General features: G+C 44.8%; 2 protein-coding genes across 4 annotated transcripts in view; one reads left to right on the top strand and one right to left on the bottom strand.

Annotated features, from left to right (window-relative positions):
* Nucleotides 1-248: 248 nt before the first annotated feature.
* On the bottom strand, nt 249-8,974 carry DFFB (DNA fragmentation factor subunit beta). Its single transcript, XM_075906615.1, has 7 exons — nt 8,792-8,974; nt 7,296-7,422; nt 5,588-5,776; nt 4,890-4,969; nt 4,515-4,685; nt 2,763-2,863; nt 249-852 (listed from the first exon to the last, which is right to left on the bottom strand). Exons 1-7 carry the CDS (start codon nt 8,897-8,899, stop codon nt 624-626), a joined length of 1,005 nt encoding a protein of 334 aa, XP_075762730.1. The 5' UTR covers nt 8,900-8,974; the 3' UTR covers nt 249-623.
* A 10-nt stretch (nt 8,975-8,984) lies between these two features.
* CEP104 (centrosomal protein 104) overlaps nt 8,985-21,705 on the top strand; it is a 48,582-nt gene continuing 35,861 nt past the window's right edge. For 2 of the 3 annotated variants that reach the window (XM_075906613.1, XM_075906612.1), the window contains exons 1-5: nt 9,039-9,196; nt 14,070-14,196; nt 15,990-16,163; nt 16,834-16,972; nt 19,781-19,843. In XM_075906613.1, coding sequence (XP_075762728.1) covers nt 9,061-9,196; nt 14,070-14,196; nt 15,990-16,163; nt 16,834-16,972; nt 19,781-19,843 — 639 coding nt within the window. In that variant the 5' untranslated portion in view covers nt 9,039-9,060. Of the gene's footprint in view, nt 9,197-14,069; nt 14,197-15,989; nt 16,164-16,833; nt 16,973-19,780; nt 19,844-21,705 lie in introns of all 3 variants that reach the window. The other variant, XM_075906614.1, reaches the window with a different exon arrangement.

Genomic DNA, 21,705 nt, shown 5'->3' with positions numbered 1-21,705 from the left:
AAAGCTAAATATACAACTTTGTGCCTAACAATATTATTCTAGCCTGATAAATTTATATTTCACACTATCAGAACGGGGTCTTAGTTCATTTGATTGTGCCCTAGTTGCTTGTACATGCCCTGTCTCTCCTTCATGGTTATACTCAAAGTAAAAGATGCCGAAACGTTCTTTATTAAACATATAAAAATGCATTGTTTTACATTTACATAATTCCTGAGAATTTGGTTGACATAAGGTCGTCATTTAAAAAAAAAAATCATTCACAGTTTACTGCATAATTAAGAGAGAGAGAAGAGCACAGCTGAATTGACAATTACAAAAGACATTGGACATACAATTGCTTTTCCAATAATATCCTTCAGAGGTACTGCAGGAAAAGCAATCAAGGAAGCTGAAAGATGGTATTTTTTTTAAAAAAAAGTGGGGGTGGGGGAAGAGGGACATGAACCAAGCACAAAGAAAGAATATAACACGGATCATAAGCTTTTGTGGGTGCTTTGAAGAAGTGGATTGCGCCTACGAAAGCTCATACCAGCTACATGTTTTGTTAGTCTTTAAGGTGCTACTAATCTAAGTTTTTTTTACTTTTATATCATTTAGAAAACCACAGCAAAGAGCCACCTTCAGGAAAGGCGCTTTCTAAAGAAAGTCTTACGCTTTCTTTTGGTATATATTTTAGTTTTGTCACAGGTGAGATTATGGCTGGCTTTTTTGTGGCAAGCAATATGCACTAATTTTAGATTATCCAGAGTAAACAGCAACTGATAGAAATATTCCCAGTCCACTTTCCTTCCATCTTGTTCTTTGATCGCTTCTGCAAGGGTTGGGACAATGGTACGTTTCTTCTCTATCCTGCAATATACAATGAGGAGCATTTCACGTTATTAGCAGTAAAGTGTTTTTTTTTTTTTTGTTTTTTTTTAAGAAACCATGTATGTATTTGCTAAAGAAGTGATGGGAAAGATTTTTCTATACTGATACTAGGATAGGTGTGGCGGTGAGGTTTTTTTTTTTTTAAATTCTAAAGAAAGGAAGCTGGAACTGATTTGCAGTCACTGCTGCAGTGCCTCCTGCTGACTAGTCCTGGGAATTGGTTCTTCCAGTCCCAGAGTGCCCTCCTCTGTTTGGTGTCTAACCTCCCAATTCTCCATCACAACACTGTGTCCCTCCCAGACTGAAGTACCATCTTCTACTGCGTACTGCCCTACTGCAGTGCCCATGTTCTGAGTCTTCCCCTCCCTAGGAACCCAATTACCCCAAGCCCCACTACTTGCCTCAGTGACCAACTGCCATCCTCCCTCTAGCCCAGGGGTGGGCAATAATTTTTAGTGGGAAGTCACACCAGTAATTTGGTAAGTGGTCAGGGGCCACGCTTTTCTACAATATTAAAGAAGGGTGTGTGAAGTCCTGGAGGGAATTGGGGTAGGGGGTTGAGGTATAGATTCAAGAGGGGGTTCTGACCTGGGTAGGGATGCTGGTGGTGAAGGGCCAGGGAAGGAATTTGGATGCAGAAGGGTGTTGTGATGTGGGGCAAGGTATTGGGGTGCCAGCTGAAGGCTCTAGCAGGGAGGTGTTTACTGTAGGATGCTCTTGACCAGTGGCCTAGCAGGACCCTCAGACAGGTTCCCTGTGGCCCCCCACACCACTCAAACCAGCTGATTGCTAGGGCCAGTGTGCATCTCTGTGTGGTTTTCTCCTTGGGCATGCGAGCAGCAGGTTTCCATGTGCTGCCTGTGTCTGCAAGCACTGCCCTTATACTTACCATTGGCCAGTTTCACCCACCCCCTTTGGGGTGTGCCACTGAGAGACACACATTATCCCCACCCATGGGCCACTTTGAGCAGCATGTGGAGTGCAGCAGCCAGAGGCCGTATTTTGCCTATCCTGGCTTTAGCCTCTTTCTTTGGGGACAAAACTGCAGTCAAATTTGGCCATGCTCATCACTGGCAAGGAGGAGGGACCTTCCGCCTACTTCTACCCTGGCTATCCCTCTGCAGCCCTAGTACCACCTCAAGGCTTTACAAGTAGTCCTCAGAGCCTGGGAGTTGGCCAGGCCAGAGCTTCCCAGCTCCTCCTGCCTTTCCCCAGCACTGCTCTGTCCAAGGTACCTTGATCGGTATAGGCAACAAGTCTCTGGAGAAGAAGGCTGGTCTGCAACCCTTTTTATAAAGCCTGACCCTGACAGGGTGTGAGGCAGCCAAACTGGCTCCCAGGACAGCCCTCTGCCAGGGCTGATTTTAACCCTTTATGCACCACTGTGGAGAACCACCCCATCACAGGACCCTAGAATCTTAGTAATTTCTAAGTGCATAACACGTTAAAATTCTTCAGGCAGGGACAGAAATGGACGAGAACAGTCAACTGATGAGTTAGTGGGTAATGTCTGTAATACAGAGAAGTTGGAGGATAAGAGAAGAGGAGCTAATGATGAATCCACCAGAAGTAGGGTTGATTCTAGAGTTCTATATGTCTATCCACTGCAGTATTAGAGTACATTCCATCTCAGTGGACTTTAGATAAAATGAGCAGGCAACCATCAGATTTCCCCATAAGATGAAAACAAGCTGGGTGGTAACTTATTTGACACTGAAGGTGGACAGTGTGTAACAGGTATGTTGGGTTTAATGTGTATTTTATATATGTTTTTCCTGCCAAACGACAAAATGTTCCTGCTGGGCAACAGAATGACGTCAACAGGCTCAGCGAAGCAAAAAGCAGCCAGAGAGAGGGAGATAGGCAAGCAGAGGGCCCTTAGTACTTACATATGATCGAGATTCCAGGTACTGAAGAGGATTCTGCTCTCCCTGTTACTGTAGGGATTGATGGAATGTTTATACAGGCAGTAATCCTCATCAAAAGGACCCTGTAGTGGGATGGTATTCGCTCAGCAAAATGTACTCAACTTGTTGCATTGGAAAAGATATGGGAAGAATCAAGATCATTCATTGAAAAAGTCTCCCCTTAGAAATACAGGAGATAGTTCATTCAAGCTATATTGACTCCAGCCCACTCCCAAATGTTAATAGTTTTTCCCTGCAAAAAGTAAGCAAGCAACTCCAGAAACTAACGTATGCTTGTATTTAATTGGGTATTGAAGCTATTTCTTTCTCCTCAAATCCCATCAGTATAGAGCAATGATTCCCAACCTATGGTCTGTGGACCCCTGGGGGTCTGCAATGGTATTGTAGGGGGGCCATGGAAAGTTTATGAACGGAAAAGTTAGGATCGGGCCCACCACAGGACAGGGACTTTCCAGCAGGCAATTCTCATCTGGAGCTTGCTGTTCGTGACCAGCCGCACGCACTCTGCCTCCCACCCTTGGGATGGGATCTTGATACTCCAAAAGACACCATCTGTCCTCCCGCCACCAAACACGCTGCTCTTTCCACTCCAGCCCTTTCCCTCCTCTCAGGCCTGCGGTGAGCCCGATCCTTACTTTCCTTTTCCTTTTCTTTTTTTCTCCCCCAGGGCCCCATGCCCCACCAAGGGCAGAATGCCAGAGCAGGAGCTGCCTTTGGCCACGAGAGCCCCCTCTCCATATCCTCTATGGATCAGAGGGGGTAGGTGCTGAAGCAGCAGCACGGGCCAAGGGATGTGCTGGCCACCACTTCCAGCCTCTGTCCCGGGGGGGGGGGGGGTCCGTAAAATTTTAGCAGATTGAAAAGAGGTGCGAAGGCTCAAAAAGGTTGGCAACTACTGCTGTAGAACATGCAGCACTTACTGCAGTAGAGAACTCTGGCTAAGAAATGACTGAAACATGTGCCCTTGTAAGGGGTGAATGGGGGCAGCTCTTAGCATGGTGAAACTTTCAACAAAGATTGGCAAGCTAGTACTGGTGCCCTGCTACCGCTGTTTTACAACAATTTGTGGATCAGGTTCAGGACAGCAGATGTGAAATCCAATTTTTAGCTTAGAAAGGGCAAGAAACAAGTGCTCATCTAAAGCTGGGTGTTGTTTACACAACAGTTGGCACCATGCCCTGCTGAAAGCCTTAATGAAATGTCAACCTAAATCAGACATTTACTTAACTAAAATACAGAACCCTGGACAGCCTTCTTGCCCCATGAAGGCTTGAATTTGTTCAGCAGTATGACAGTCAGCAAAAGGACAGTGTCAACCTAAACACGATGTAAATAAGTTTATCGTCCACACCCTTTATTATTTTAGGTGGTAATTTGTCACAATTTGTTTCTCAAAAGCAAGATGCTCAAAGTAATAGTTTCATGCTCAGTGCTGCAATGTTGAAAATAATATTCCAAAAAAATAGTTGTTGGTCTTAAGTCTTATTTAAATTTAGTAAAATACCAAAGAATTGTATATGAGAACTAATTATGCTGGCTGCGTCCTTCAGTCACTGTAAGAAGGTCGCTTGTTTCTCTTCAGTTTAATAGTTTGCAGTGCCCAGAGGCTTATTCTGCCTTTAAATGCATAACTCCCATTACCATTTATTTTCATAGCATAACACATCAAACATCCTGTACACACACTTATTTGTCTTAGAAATAGCTTCTTACTTGACAGGAGAACCATCCTTCAGTAGTGCAGAGGCGGACCACCTCCTCCTCTCTTCTGTCAAAGTAACAGCCATTATATTTAACAGACTTCAGTTTATCCAACATAGAGTCAGTTATTCTTTTATATTCTGCTTGTGCCGCTGGATGAACAGCTGAAGTATAACTGCTAACCTTTAAGAAAATAAAAAGCACTATGTCATTCCTAGCTCAGGCAGTATTGCACTCGGAATCTACACAATAAATCCAATAGCTTTAAATGTAAAACTTAAATAGCTTCATAGCTATTTATGGAAAATAATCAGCTCTCTGGCTCTAATGCAAAGATTTATTTTTAATAGCTGGAAACCAACCTACATGCAAAACAGCTATTTTTACCTCTTTCATATAACTTCGTATTCTGCTTTCACAACTGTACCTCATGTAACTTGATTTATTCTTAAAGCGAGACTCTATACCTAAAAGAAATAAAATACATATTTTGTGATTTGCTTCTTGTATAAAAAAATCTTGAAGGTGTTTTAACTGGCTTGAATCCGGCACCTTTTCTTTATAAGTGAATCTGATTATTTATTTGCTTTGCTTTTCTATTCATAAGATAAGCACTCTGGACCCCAAGAATATCTTACTATTTTGGCTTTACCTAGGGCTCAGCATCTTTTTTGCACTTAGTAAATCATATAACAATAACTGATTTTCACAATATTCCTTGATGTGCTCATACCTGGAATATTATGTTCAATTCCAGGCATTTTTGTGATCTGTAAAAAGGAATATCTATCTAAATATAAAGAATATAAATTAAAAAAATCTAAACACTAAAGAGTTGCCCAGAGATTATATATGTAGAAAAAATGGGAGGGAAGAGGAAAAACTGACAGAACTACTATGTGTGCAGCACTGTTCCCAAAAAAATGGTGGAATCCCCTTCTCTTGGGTCATTTTAGCATTAGCTTTAATAAAGCACTGAGGAATTCAGGAAAAAATCATTTGTCGTCAAATCAAAGATGGAAACAATTTTAAAAGATCTATAACCTGTCTGAGAGATTTAGCTGCTATTCTGATACAGAACTTACCTTCAAACCACCTTGTGTCTTCCTCTCTGCTTTCAGCCAAAATGTTATCACTGACGTTTTGAATGAGATCCACTAGAAGCTTCTGTCTCTTGGGAGCCTGCTCTTCTGATAGTAGCTTTTGTGCAGCCTCAACAAAGTCCTTTTTGTGTGTGTAAAATGTGTTTAAGATGTGATCGATGTCACTGACAACTGTAATGTTAAATGAAGAAAAAGTTAAACTAGTGCTAGGCAAATTTATGTAGCCTGAACTGTGTTTCCAGCTAGGATTTTGGTGTGTTCCATAAAACAAGTTTATTAGGTACTATATTAAAAATATCTTTAAAAAGAGTATTATGCTATTTTTCAACATGTATATACACTTGAATCTCTTTAATCTGGCAACTCTTGGGAATCAGAATATGACAGACTGAAGATTTTGCTGAGTCAGGGAGGTCACTGTCCGGTCTGGGCCTGAAGGGGTGGAGCTCTGCATTCTAACCACTATGGGAGCAACAGGGAAAAGCCTCAAGGGAAGCAGCTCGGCACACTTCAGTTCACCCAGGGAACAAGGGAACCAGCAGTATGCAGGACTACTTCCTCCTCTACAGCAGGGGTGGTCCTGGATTAGTGACACCCCAACATATGGAGGTTTGTGTATTAACTAAAAATAATAAAACTAAATCTAAAACAGCATTAACAACTTCCTGGTCTTTCAGAGGAAATCTTGGAGCAAAGGGTTTCCTTCAGGCCAAATTCACAGAATCATAGAATTCTAGGGCTGGAAGAGACAGGAGGTCATCGAGTCCAGCCCCCTGCCCAAAGCAGGACCAACCCCAACTAAATCATTCCAGCCAGGGCTTTGCCAACCTGAGACTTAAAAACCTCTAGGAATGGAGATTCCACCACCTCCCTAGGTAACCCATTCCAGTACTTCACCACTCTCCTAGTGTAATAGTTTTTCCTAATATCCAACCTAGACCTCTCCCATTGTAATTTGAGACCATTGCTCCTTGTTCTGTCATCTGCCACTCCTGAGAACAGCCTCTCTCCCTCCTCTTTGGAGCCCCCCTTCAGGTAGTTGAAGGCTGCTAGCAAATCCCCCCTCACTAGTCTTTTCTGCACACTAAATAAGCCCAAAGCCCTCAGCCTCATCTCACAGGTCATGTGCTCCAGCCCCCTAATTCCCACCAACTTTTTCACGCTGAATAGCACCTCCCTCCCAACTTCAACGTGACTGCGTGGGCAGTAAGATTCCATTTGGAGTGAGTAAAGGCATCTTGACTTTTATTCTATACCTTTTATTCTACACCTACTGGAATTTTCAGAGTGACCAACTCTGAAAAAATGAGGAAAATTTCTTCCAGTTTATTTTTAATCATGCTAACATAGTAACACGTCACTAATCAGCGTGTTGCCCATTTTACACTTTTCATTAAGTGGGTGAACAAAACCCCAATGGTAATGCATCCAAACATATTTAAGATTAGCTTTAGTTTTTAATAGTTCAGACTAGTAAATGCATAGTAGAATATAATTAAGTTTTAGTGTGGTATCATACTGCTTTTACAGCTTCATAAACTGAGGCATAAGGCAGCCTTTACAAGGTTAAGTTGAGCAATATTTGCAAAGATGGAGAATAAAACCCCAAATTCTGACTACTTCCCAATTGGAGTTTTGAAATGTGAAACTTTTTAAGTTGCAAGATAAAGTGAATTTTCCCCCCACTTACAACCCTGCCAGGTCTCCCACGGGGCTAGCAGTACAAGGTCCGTATTGTCTGCAACATGTCTGAAGTAGCCTTCAGTCAGTTCTGTCCCATCTTCATACAAACACAGCCGGCCCTCAGGAGAAGAAAGCTGTTCACAACAAGAATACACACAGAAACACGCTGTCACTTTAATAAAGTTGGGAAATGGACACAGAAAACTTCACATGTAAACACTGTCCCTTGAATGGTGACAAGTATCAGAGGGGTAGCCGTGTTAGTCTGAATCTGCATAAACAACAAGAAGTCCTGTGGCACTTATAGACTAACAGACTTATTGGTGCATAAGCTTTCGTGGGCAAAGACCAATGCATCTTACGAAGTGGGTCTTTGCCCATGAAATCTTATGCTCCTATATATCTGCTAGTCTCTAAGGTGCCACAGGACTTCTCTGTTGGATAGTAATACAGAGGTAGCCATGTTAGTCTGATCTTGCTTAAACAAAAGGAAAAAACAATGTAGCACTTTAAAGACCAATAAAATGGTTTAATAGTTGATGAGCTTTTGTGGGCCAGACCCACTTCCTCAGATCTGAGGAAGTGGGTCTGGCCCACGAAGGCTCATCAACTATTAAACCATTTTATTGGTCTTTAAAGTGCTACGTTGTTTTTTCCTTTTGGTTTAACAGGACTTCTCATTGTTCATGTAAACTCTGTTACGGAAATAACTCATCCTAAACCCAAAAGTCCAGTCATCTGAAGAAGTGGGCTGTGCCCACAAAAGCTCATGATACCATTTACGGCTATGTCTACATTGGCATGATCTTGCGCAAATACTCTTTAATGCAAGTGTTCTTACATTAAAGTATTTGCGCAAGAGAGCGTCTACCCTGGCATATGCCTTTGCGCAACAGATGTGCTTTTGCACAAGAGCATCCGTGCCAGTGTAGACACTCTCTCACGCAAGAAAGCTCTGATGGCCATTTTAACAATAGGACTTGCTTGCACAAGAAATTTATGTTGTCTGTCTACACTGGCCTCTTGCGCAAGAACAGTTGCGCAAGAGGTCTTATTCCTGAGCGGGAGCATCATCGTTCTTGCACAAGAAGCCCTGATTTCACACGAGAACGTCAGCGTTCTTGCACAAGAACTCGCGGCCAGTGTAGACAGGCAGCAAGTTTTTGCGCAAAAGTGGCCGCTTTTGTGCAAGATCGCGCCAATGCAGACACAGCCCAATTGTTTTATTAGTCTGTAAGGTGCTACCAGACCAGTTTTTGTTTTTTAAGAAATAACCAAGTCAGGGAATAAAATAACCCAGTAAGCGGGGGGGGGGGGGGGGGGTTGCAGTTAGGGCAGAACGGCTGAGCTGGGGACGGGTAGATTGGGCTGAGCTGCAGCAGCGAGGGCAGGCTGAGCTGGGGGCCAGGCTGGCGGGGGGGCTCCGGGGGGCCGTGCGCCCGGGCCGCGGGGAAGGCGCCGAGCTCGCCGGGTCCCGCCTACGCCCCCGCGCCCGGGCCGCACCTGCAGCAGCTCGAGGCTCTTGCGCAGCAGCTCCCGCAGGTTACTCGCCGCCACCCCGAACTTCCGGGTCCCGCCGGGGCGGCGGACCTTGAAGGGCCGCGGCGCCATGGCAGCGCCCGGAGCGGGGCACGAACCGCAGACGCCGGCCGCTTCCGGGCCCTAGCGCCGCGCCCGTTCCCACTGCGCATGCTCGCAGACCCGGCCCCTCCCGCCCAGAACTGGGCTGCGCCTGCGCAGATGCGGCCCGGCCACGCGAGAGGACGCCACGCATGCGCGGGGGCGTGCGCCGGGCCGGTTGCCATGGTTGCGGTGGCCCTGGCGATGGGGCCGGAGTGAAGCGGGCCGGAGGTGAGAGGGCTGCGGCCGCGGGACCGTCGCCCCGCTCGGGGGCCTGTCATGCCCGGGGTGAGCGGCAACGTGCGCTCGTGCCCGGGCCGCGCCTTCTCCCGGGACTCCCGCGCGCTAGGGGAGCCCGGCCTTGCCCTCGGGGTCTGAGCCTGTAGCCTGGGCAGGGCCAGTCCCCCCCCCCCGGCTGCCCCCCCCTTCCAGGCCCAAGCCGCTGAGAGCGGCCTCTTCCACTGGGGATGCGGGAGATGGCCGGGGGGGGGGGCTGGTTGGGCTGCGCTGGGCTGGGGAGCCGGGGGGGCGGGGGCTGGTTGGGCTGCGCTGGGCTGGGGAGCCGGGGGGGCGGGGGCTGGTTGGGCTGCGCTGGGCTGGGGAGCCGGGGGGGCGGGGGCTGGTTGGGCTGCGCTGGGCTGGGGAGCCGGGGGGGGGGGCTGGTTGGGCTGCGCTGGGCTGGGGAGCCGGGGGGGGGGCTGGTTGGGCTGCGCTGGGCTGGGGAGCCGGGGGGGGGGCTGGTTGGGCTGCGCTGGGCTGGGGAGCCGGGGGGGGGGCTGGTTGGGCTGCGCTGGGCTGGGGAGCCGGGGGGGGGGCTGGTTGGGCTGCGCTGGGCTGGGGAGCCGGGGGGGGCTGGTTGGGCTGCGCTGGGCTGGGGCGGGTAGGGGGTAGAGGGGAGGCAGCCGCAGACTATGACGCCCCCTGCTGGAGTCTTTGTTTTGTTTTGTTTCACCAACACCCAGCCCTAGCGTAGGGCCCAGCCCACCGACCCCTCCCCTCGGGCCCTCCTGGATATAACGCCTGGTTCTCAGTGCCTGAGCTCCACCTCCTGCTTCTGCACACAGCTCCTGTGTGCCACCTCGGCAAGCCTTTCTCCCCTGGGACCCGCCCCGGGGTCACTGAGTTTTGGGAGAACTGGAGGGGAGTGCAGGCTCAGTTATTGGTCTTCTTAGGGTACGTCTAGACTACGGGCTTTTGTCGACAGAGGCTTTGTCGACAGTATGGGTACGTCTAGACTACATGCCTCTAGCAACAGAGGCATGTAGATTAGACTACCCTGCATAGGAAAATGAAGTGTCGATTTAAATAATCGCCGTTTCATTTAAATGTAAATGGCTGCCGCGCTGAGCCCATCAGCTTGTTGTCGGCTTAGCGCGGTCGTCTGGACGCTCCATGGTCGACATCAAAGGCATTTGTCGACCTCCCAGGTATGCCTCATCCCAGGAGGTTGACAAATGCTTTTGATGTCGACCGCAGAGCATCCAGACGACTGTGCTGAGCCGACAAACAGCTGATCGGCTCAGCGCGGCAGCCATTTAAATTTAAATGAAGCGGCGATTATTTAAATCGACACTTCATTTTCCTATGCCGGGTAATCTAATCTACATGCCTCTGTCGCCAGAGGCATGTAGTCTAGACGTACCCATACTGTCGACACAGCTTCTGTCGACAAAGAGCATCTAGACTACATCAGTTTTGTCGACAAAGCAAGCTGCTTTGTCGACATAAGAGTATAGACACAAAGGACAGTGTAGATGCAATAACGCCTTCTGTCGACAGAACTCTTTTGACAAAAGGCGTTATTCGTCGTAGAATGAGGTTTACCGCCATCGACAAAACTGATGAGTTCTGTTGACGTTATGTCGACAGAGCTCATTGGTGGTATGGACGCAGGAATAGTTTTGTCGACAAAAGTCCACATTTGTCGCCAAAACCCTGTAGTCTAGACGCACCCTTAAAGAATGGGAGAAATGGAGAAGTGTCCATGCTAAAGATGTATCGCTTTAATTACAATATATTTTATAGTCATTCGAAACAAAATGCTCCCATTCAGGTTTTACTTCTTGTAGCGAGGTTGTGGTTGGACAGTACCTGTAAGAAATTTAAGTTACTTTTACCCTTGGTATTTTGGGGGATTTCAGTGTGAGGGGGACATAAGCTTGGAGGCCTTATGATGTCACTACTAGTAAAATAACCCTGGGCTACGTCTACACTGGCAGCTTCTTGCACAAGAGCTGTTTTGAGGAAGAGTTCTTGCGCAAAAAGTCTTCCACAAGAGCGCATCTACACTGGCATGTGCTTTTGCGCAAGAGATGTGTTTTTGCGCAAGAGCATCTATGGCAGTGTGGACGCTGTCTTGCACAAGAAAGTTCTGATGGCCATTTTAGCCATAGGGGTTTCTCGCGCAATTAAGTCATATTGCCTGTCTACACTGCCCTCTTGCACAAGAGGGCTTATTCCTCGTGGGGAGAGGAATAACTCTTCCGGAAGAAGCCCTGTTTTCTGATGCTGGCTGTAAATTTACTTGCGCAAGAACGCGCGTGCAGTGTAGACACCCGGCAAGTTTTTGCACAAGAACAGCTGTTCTTGCGCAAGAAGGTGCCAGTGTAGATGTAGCCTTGGAGTTTAAAAAAAAGTTAAAGGTGATCATTTACTAGCACAAGAAGTAGCCTATGCAGCGTTAATGCTGGCCGCTGTTTGCTGGGCACAAGGCATGATGAGGTTATTTAGAAGCTTAGCAAAACTGAATTTTCCTCCAAGGGGAACCATCTTATTACATGTATGTGGATAACAGTGATGAGTGCACAGGGCAGGCCACAGAAAGAATGTGTTCTGTGGCATTAAATCTGCTCCAGTTACCAGTGACTGGTTGTTCTCTGATTAATCTATTTTGTGGGTTTTGGTTGAGACTCCCAGTATTCTCCATGCATTTTATTTTAATATAATCACAAAACATGGTATTTATTTTGTCAGATGTTATAGATCATTTGTTAGTTTTCAAAGCAGAGTGCAATTTATGACAAACCAGCTTGTGAGAGTTTAAAACCAGGTGGTGGATTTTGAGGCAGAGCTTGATTAGAACAGAGGTGTTCTATTTTAGACCTTGCTGTGTTTGTAATTTTGTTGACAAATAACCTGTACGCAGACCACTTTAAGTGATGAAATGACATGTTTTAAAGGCATTATATGAAAGCAAGCATTACATGTTAGCTCTGTACCTTTTTTGCTGTGAAAGGAACTCAGTTTTATAAGATCACTACCAAGGTGGCTGCTTTTGAGAGTGGTCTTTGCTGTTCTGCCCATGCACTTCTTTCTGCTTTTGCCCAATGAGTCTGGCTGTAATATCTGAAAATTTCAATAAATCTTTACTTTTCTCACTTATCAGTTCCATCATTACATAAGAATAGCCACACTTAGTCAAACCAGTGGTCCATCTAATCCAGCATCCTGTCTTCCAATAATGGCCAGTGCCAGAAGCTTCAGAGAGAGTGAACAGAACAGAACAATTTGTTGTCCGGTCCCAGCTTTTGTCAGTGTTTAGGGACATCGAAACTATGGGGTTGCATTCCTAATCATCTTGGCTAATAGCCATTTATAGACCTATTCTGCATCTGTCATACAGCTTGACAATGGGTTCCCAGGTTGACTGTGCATTGTGTGAGAAAATATTTTTGTTTGTTTGAGACCTGTTGCCTATTAATTTAATTGAGTGATCCCTGCCTAGTATGTTATATGTGAAAGAGTAACACATCCTTGTTCACTTTCTGCACATCTTTGTGATTTTATAGATCTCTATCATTACCTCCCCTTCCCAGCTATCTCTTTTCCAAGCTGAACAGACCCTGTTTTTTGTATTTTTTAATTCTCTTCGCATGGAGATATTCAGTACCCCTAGTCATTTCTGTTACACTGCTCTGTATTTTTTTCCAGTTCTCTTTTAAGATGAAGTGACCAGAACTTCATGCAGTATTCAAGGTGTGGATATACTGTGGATTTATATAGTGTCATTATATTTTCTGTTTTATTATTTATTCTTTTTCTTATGGATTACAACATTATTTTTTGACTCTGTCTGCACATTGAGCAGATGTTTTCAGAGAACTATGTCCAATGACTCCAATATTTTTTCTGTGTGGTAATAACTGATTTAGACCCCATCTTCACTCCCTCTGTCTGGGGCATCTGGCATTGGACACTGTCAGCAGACAGGATACTGGGCTAGATGGACCTTTGGTCTGACCCACTATGTCCGTTCTTATGATTATGTTAATTGTTTTGTATGTGTAGTTTGAGATTGGCACACAATGTGCTTTACTTTACACTTATTAACACTGAGTTTCACCTGTCACTTTTTTGCCCAATCACCCAATTATGTGAGATCCTTTTGTAACTCTTCACAGTCAGTTTTGGATTTAAGTATATTGAGTAATTTTGTATCCTATGCAGACTTTGTCATCTCACTATTTATATTTTTTCCAGATCATTTCTGAATATATTGAATAGCATCGTCCCCAATACAGATCCTTGAGAACGACTCTTTTCATTGTGAAAACTGACCATTTATTCCAACACTTTGTTTTCTATCTTTTAACCAGTTACTGAACTATGAGAGAACCTTCCCTCTTATCCCATGACTCTATGCTATTAAAGGGGAACCATAGATGAGAAACCTTGCCAAAGACTTTGTGAAAGTCTGTTTCTAGTTTCCTTTAAATTTAAGACCATTAAAATGCTTTGAATTCTTAAGTCATGTTTTCACTAAATGGGTCCTCACACTTTTTGTTGGCTCTCACACACAGGTGGATATGGAAACCCAAATCCAATTGGAACGGTACAGAAAACAGTTTAATTAATATAGCAGGAATTCTGAAATTCAGCTTAAGGCAAATATTGCAAAGTTCCCTCTGAGTTAGGAAGTTTTTATAGGCTTTATTAAACAATGCTTGTCAAGTTAGCTAAAACTAATACCTTTAATATTAATTAAGTTTGATAGCATTTAAATTAAGAGTCTTGATGTGCTAGTATTTATTCGAGAAAGGTCCCATGGAAGTCAACAATCATTTTGTCTTAAGTAGGGACTGCAGGAGTGGGTTGTAATTATTTAGATGTAACTTTTATAAAATTGATTAACTTAATATTAAAAAGTTATTGTTTTGATCAGCTCAACTGTGCAGAATGCCACACAAAATTGGATTTGTGGTTATCAGTTCATCTGGACATGAAGACGGCTTCAGCGCAAAAGAACTGATGGTTCATGCACCAACAGTCAATGGATGGAGATCACCGAGGTACTGTATGTGAAAGAGTTATTTATATTAAGGAAGCATTGAGGTATCTGTAAAATATGAGAAGTAATTCACAAGAAAATTATTCTGTCTTGAGTATCTGATGACATTAACAAATCTAAGATAGACAATCATAATTTAGCATAATTTCCCCCTTTCAAAAATCACAAAGAGTTTGACAAAATCCATCCCCTGCGAACTGCTCCCGGCAGCCTCCTGTGTCCACATGAGATCCCATCAAAGTCAGCTGCGTGGTCTATCTGCCCGGAACAGATTGCAGGGTGAGAGACTTCACTGGCTGAGAGCACTATGGACTGGGTACTGTAGATGCATTTCATCTCAAGCAGCCCTTATTCTTTCCCCTGCTCACACAAAAAAAACCCTCCAGAGCAGTGGTGGACAACCCATTCTGTGTGTGGTAGGGATGTTAGATATTGGGTAGTTGAATATCCAAGTAACCATATGAGTTCTTATCAGTTACTTGACTATTCTATAGTCCCTGGGGGAAGGGTGGCAACCAGTACAATTTGGCCCCATTCGCAGGGAGCTCCCTGCCATCTTGCGCTGCTGCCTCTGTATGAGAGGCAGCAGTGTGGGGTGCCAGGCGGGAGCCAGTCCATGAGAGGAGCTGGTTTAAAAACCAGCTCCCCACTCAGATTGGCTGCCTGCTCCTCTGTGTTGCTGCCTCTGATACAGCTGACCTTGGACAGAGGCTGGTCTGGCAGCAGCCTCTGTCCGCAGGGTGGGGTCTGAGCTTGCAGTGGACAGAGGCTGTGGGGGGAAGGGGAGGACATGCAAGTAGTCAACAAGATTCACTGGTAAGACTAGGCTTACCAGTTAATCGTATAGTCGACTACACATTTACATTCCTAGCGTGTGGCCCACAAGACATTTTGTTTATGGTTGTCCATGCCACAGGATTGCCAGTTTCTGCTGATTTCCATCCACTTTTTTTTTTCCTGCCAACATTAAAGTGACACACAGGTAAAGCAAGGGCATGTGAAGTGTGGCATATGCGAATTGCACACAATATTGACTGTGGGAGCCTTCTGCATCCAGTCAAAGCGCTGCTACAGTTTTATCACTACACCCTGTAAATTCTAGATGTGAAAGCATAGCTAGCAAAACTACCCTATTTCAGGAAACTGTCTTAGTTATGATAATCTGAAATGGAGGGCCACTCATGCAGCCCACTTATTAGCCTAAGTTGCCCATCTCTGCTCCAGAGTATTCTTAAAAGCAATATCATTTACTAGTCAATAAACAAGAGGTTTGGGCGCTATATCTGCCTGTGAGTTTCCCCTGCCATTTTTTGTGGGTTTGCAATCACTTGTCTTGTGTTAGTTTAAAAATGCTTTTCTCATTACTGCTATTATTCAGCAGTTGGACTGCATGTTAGGGATGTAAAATTGCCCTAAAATACATTAAAATAGGTTAACCACCACGGGTGGAGGAACTGCTTTGCTGCTGTCTCACAGGGTTCGACCTGGATCCCTCGTCTGGGCTTTGTAACCTATTACACAGGGCTCTAGAACCACAGAGGTTTGGTCTGGCTGACCCTCACTTGTGAGTGGCACTATGACTCTGCATATCAGGCGGCAATGTCACTTGGTTTTGGGAGCCCTCTCAAACAAGAGATGTAGTCAAGTTGTTCCCCCTCTTTCCATCCTTCCTGGCATGGCTCTGAGTGTTAGGAATGCCTTGCAGCAGTAAGCGAAACAATTTTTAGACAAAATGTGATTCAAGTTGGCAATAACTCTTTAAGAAGATGACTTGAAAATTTTCTCTTCTTTCAGACTCTGCCAGTATCCACAAGAAATCGTCCTTCAGATGGTGGAGAAATGTCGAGTTCGAAAGCTGCAATTACTCGCTCACCAGTATATGATTTCAAGCAAAATTGAGTTCTTCATAAGTGAAAATCTGCCTGAGTACTTTGCACCGTATCAATCAGAGAGGTTTCGCAGACTGGGGTAAATCAAAAGCTGCTAAATGATAGTGTCACTTTAATCAAAAAAGTAAGATATCGAAGGGGTGGTATGTTAGTCATAGGTAAAATGTTGATGTGATATTATGTAAAGAGGGAGAAGTTGTGTCTCCAGATGCATCTGTGGAATGCCACAATAACCAAGTTGAAATTAGTCAAATTGCATTGACAGAATTTTTCTCTGAGCTTTCAGAACACGACAGCTGTGTGTTCTCTGTGTTTTAATAAAAAAACATGGGTATAGACATCTTATTAGACTTATTGACGAATAATGCTCAGTACGCAAGCTGACATGTCATCTTTTTAAATATGTATGTGGAATAAGTACAGTTGTTGAAAGGAGAAGAATTCATTAGGATACAGTATACATTAAGTACTGTGTCATTATTTAGCACTTAGAAGCCCCAGTCATGAACCTGACTATGCTAGGTGCCATACAAACACACAAAAATATGATCCATGTCCCAAAGATCTTATAATCTAAGTACATTGTTTCAATTTTTAATACCTTTAGATAGAAAAGTCCTTTTTATTGTAGTTTTAGATGTTGCTTGCCATAACTTCAGTTGGTTTTACGCATCTCTGTTCTCTGATAGTTTGTTAATAATTGAGCATTTGTACACATTTCATTTGCTTAATCACTTTCCCCTGTATAGTTATGTGTCTCTCTCAGACAATGAGAAGACTGGGTACAAGGCACGGGAGCTGAAGTCAGTGTATGTGGATGCAGTAGGACAGTATCTAAAACTCACTTTCCATAAAAATTTCATCAATAGGTACAACTTGTACAGTCAGGTAAGATGAACTAAAATGTTTATTTGATGCTCTAGACAATATTGCAGTTGTCCAAGACTGCAATAACAAAGTGATGTTTTGGTTCATAAAACTAAAATGATTAAAACTAAAATGGGAAGTTGTTTGTGAAGAAGTAATTCTCAGAAAAAAATGTCAGTTAAAAGTCTGGTGTCTCTTTTATTTAATATGCATATTATTAGCTTCAGTTTATACTCAGGACATTTGGATATTATCAAAAGAGCTGTAGTTTGGCACATTTTTATCCAAGCACTGCAGTATATCATAAGAGTATAGATAATATCAGAAGGTAAAGGTTTTCTTGCTGGCTGCTTTTAAATCAGATTGGCCAAAAGTGGTATTTGGTATATCTGGAACAGATTGATCAAGTGTGTAGTTTGTTACCCCAAAAATAGTCTCACTGGAGATCACCCAGGGTTACATTAGTATGGGTTTATTTTCACTAGGTAAAACTGAAGATGAGAGAGCAGCCACCAAAGGTTTAAACTAAAGAAGAAACAGAGCGCGCTCTCTCTCTCTCTCTCTCTCTCTCTCTCTCTCTCACACCCCACACACACGCACACGTGCAAGCAAACAAGCACACATACCCCTCCATTCTTTCACTCATTCCCACACATTCATTCCTGCCCTCAGGCACTCACACAGACATATGGGTTGCAGAAGGAGCCAAGGAATGTGGATCCTGGAGGGTCTGTCTGCTCATCATGGCTGGGGAAGCTGGTCAGGAGGAGAGACACTGGAGAGGAGTTTCTCAGGAGCAGGGGAAGAAAGAGAGAGAGTCTCACATGTGCTCCCTCTCCTCATATTGTGTCTGAATAGCCTCTGTGACTTATCCACCTTGTCACCAGAGAGCATGCCCAGACTTCCCTTTATCCAGCAAAAGCAGCAGTCTGTGATCACTCATCACCATGTGGTCCATTGTTCCCAATCTTCTTCAAACACAAACACTCTCACACTCGTGGGAGAATGCAGTTTAAAGAAAGTTACAAGCCAGGTGGCTGTAAGTTACAAAGTTGCAGTTTACAGTAAGTTTCTAAGAGTTCTAAAGATTACAAAGTTTGACAAAGATCACAATGATTTGCAGTTAAAACCTTAGACCTTACAGTTTAGTGTAGTTTCAGAAAATCCATGTATGTAAATCAAGTAAGCTCAGGTGGAGGCTTTTTTTATGCAACCTAGTTCTATTCTCCTTTTGATTTTGAGCTCTGAGTGCTTTAAGCAGGAGTGGGGAATGTGGCCCCTGGCTTGCCTGGAACCAGCCCCCAAGACTCAAGGACCCCTCTTGCACTGGGGAGCCTGCACTGGTGCTCAAGCCCCCACGCTGCCCCACTGTGGGACTGGAGCACACAAAATCTACTATCCTGAGCCCCCCTAGGCTCTGATGTGTGAGGGGAATGTGGGGTGTGTCTGTCTTCTCAGTCAGCGGCCACATCAGTGAGGGGTTTGGGTGTTTTGGAGTTTTCTTGTTGGTTTTTTGTTTGGTTGGTTTTTGCTTCTCACTCGTGTGTAGTCCCCGACTTATTTTTCTATGGGTCAGTGGCCCCTGACCCAAAAACAGTTCCAGCCCCTAGCGTAATGCATAATACAGCCAAGACAAATAGCTTTCTCTGAGATGGAATGCTGCTGCTGCTGATGCCTAGCACTTCACATTACAGTGCTTTGGGATCTGAATGTTTTTGCAAGTGAATTCAGTAGTTACACTGCATATCTAACCAAAATGAGAGAAGCTAAGAACCATTCTCTCTAACTTTGCACAGTTGTGCTGTTCTGAATCAGACATCTTGCCCTATAATAGGTGTATCAAACCACTATAATCATGTTTCTAGATAAGTTTCTTTAACCAATTTAGTAGCAAATTGTTGAACATACGCATTTTACGTATAGAATGAGCTCCTGCACCCTATGTTTGAGGGGCTAGGGCCTATAGAATGTGTGAATGTAATTCACTACTAGATAATTTTCAGAAAATAATACAGTAATTCCTCATTTAACATCTGCCCGCTTAACACGTTTTCGCGATAGCATGATTTTTTTTTTTTTTTAGGGAACATTTTTTGAATTACACGACCGTCCCTGGAATAACACGATTTCCCCAGCCGGCCCGTTGCCGGTGGCTGCGCGGGGCTCCCCCCGCCTCCCAGAAAGCGGCGGAGGGTTTGCCGCTCGTTGCACCATTCCCCACTGACTCCCCCTCGTCGGACGCCTTGCCCCCTCTCCTCCACCCCCGCTTGCAGGCTGGGGGCTGGGTTTCCCCAGCCGGCCCGTCACCGACGGCTGCGTGGGGCTTCCCCCGCCTCCCTGCAGAGCGGCGGAGGGTTTGCCACTCACTGCACCATTCCCTGGCAACCCCCCTTCACCGGACGCAGTGCAGGTCCCGGCAGACCCGTCACAGGGGCATACTCCCAAACCAATCCCCCCCCCTCTCCTCCCGTTCCCTTCTCCAGAGCCAAACACCTCCCTTCCCTACTGGAACCCACTCCCCTTTCTCCCCCAACCTTATGTCCCAGTCTCAACCACTCAATCACTGCTTGAAAAGCAACCCCCACCTTTTCCATTATTTTCAATGGGAAAATTGACCTCTCGTAACACATTTTCACGTAACACGATCATTTTCTGAAACACATCTATAGTGTTAAATGTGAAATTACTGTACAAATATTTGAGGTGTCAGCGCAAGCTGTGTAGTGGCTCAGTGCATGCTATGTAATTACTTTGCTACGGTCTTCATAAAATGCAAGTAAAATAATAGTGGTTTTGTGCATCTTTGTTTCTTCTTTAATTCTATCTTAGGTTGCTCTGGTTGCAATAAATATAATTGGGGAGCCTGCAGATTGCAGCAATGACAGCAATAATGTAAGTATATAAAGAAGATAGATGAATGTTTCCCTTCCAATAGACTGTCCAATGAAGGTTGGTACTAGGAATGTGAATGTTTAACCGGAGGGGGCTAGAGCAGCTCTCTGCCAGCAGCCTCTGTTTGTGAAAAGTCCGGGTGCCTCACAGGCTGGGGGCTGGAGCAGCACCTGCCTGCATGGTGTCCTGGTTCCCTGTAGGAATAGGCTGCTCCAGCCTGGCCAGTGTAGCCCCATACGTGCAGCGACAGGGGCACTGGAAAGGTCCCCCACCTGCCAATTAAAAAACAATTAAGCAGGATTTTACATTGCTACTTGCTTCCTAAGTACAGGCAGTCCCCGGGTTACATGGATCCGACTTACATCGGATCCCTTCTTACAAACGGGGTGAGGCAACCCCGCACTAGCTGCTTCCTCCCAGCAGACCAGGGAGACGCGAAGCTAGCGCCCCCCCCCTCGCCCCCCAGCAGACCAGGGAGATGCGGAGCGGCTTTTCTCAGCAGACACCTCAGCTTGAGAATAAAGGACTGAGGGAAGTGAGGTGTGGGAGAATAAAACTGAGCTCTGGAGAAATGTTTGGCTAGAGTTTCCCCTACAATATGTACCAGTTCCGACTTAGATACAAATTCAACTTAAGAACAAACCTACAGTCCTTATCTTGTACGTAACCCGGGGACTGCCTGTAGTAAGGATGTTAAGTATTTAGTGACTAATTATGTACTTGATACAATTTCTATTGAGTACAGGATTAGTCGATAAGGGACCACTGCAGTTCTGCAGTTTAAATGTTGTAGGAGCCAAGCATGCAGGCAACCCTGTTCCTACTACATTTAAACTGCAGAGCTGCAGTGGGAGTAGGTCCAGGACCCAGCATGAGCCGGGACTGCGTCAGTCCCGACTAGCACAGGGTCCGGACCATTGCACCTGTGCCTTTTAAAAATAAGAGCCAGGCAGCTCTTACTACATTTAAAAGGCAGAACTCTGTCCTCCTCAGCCCCACACCACGGAGACAGTGCTGGTGGGAACCGGCTTTTAGGCTGGCTCCCCCAGCACCGGCTCCTGCTTCCCCACCCTTGCTGCCTCTGATATAGAGGTGGCTTGAGGGGTGGGGAAGAAATGTGAGTAGCCAACTTGACTACTTTTGCATCCCTAGTATGTACTTAATAATGACATGCTTCACCTACTGTAGGTTGGCTTTTGATTTTTGTTGTTCTTATATTAGTTTTGTTTAAAGAGCCATCATGCACTTATTTTCGGTTGTTTGTTTTTTTTCTTTGATTGTTTCTTTTTAGTGTAACTTTAAAAAAGAAACTTACTTAGAAGTAAACGAAAATGGTATCATGGAACTCAGTATATTTATATTTTAAGTCTTTTTATAAAAGGCTCAGATTATTTTTACATGCATGTGTACATACAGTCCACTATATAACATGCAAAATGGCCCCCTTCCTGGATTGGAGTTACTATCTGCAGAATTAAGGTAGAAAACATCAGCTCCAGCCTTTTCATAGGTTGGGTAGTATTCCTCACTTTAAACTGCAACCCGCACCCTATCTTCTTTATCCTAAGAATCACTTCCATGTTCCTGTCCACAGAAGAGATGGTCCAGCAGAACCTACTAACCCTAACCCTAACCTGATAATGAAGTGGGCTGTTTCAGGCAAATGTTGTTGTTCTTATAGTACAGTAAATATAATTTATTAGTTTTTAAAATAAAACTTACTATGTAGTTTGTGTATAAGAGAATTGTTTGCCATGTTTGGTCTATTCTGCTAAACAACTACAGTAAACTTCCGATAATCCGGCACCTTCAGGACCCAGGGGGTGCTGGATTATCAAATATGCCAGACTATCGGAAGGTGG

The sequence above is a fragment of the Pelodiscus sinensis genome, chromosome 23 (assembly GCF_049634645.1).
Source record: "Pelodiscus sinensis isolate JC-2024 chromosome 23, ASM4963464v1, whole genome shotgun sequence".
Lineage (NCBI taxonomy): Eukaryota > Metazoa > Chordata > Testudines > Trionychidae > Pelodiscus > Pelodiscus sinensis.
This window is presented reverse-complemented; position numbering and strand designations above follow the sequence as displayed.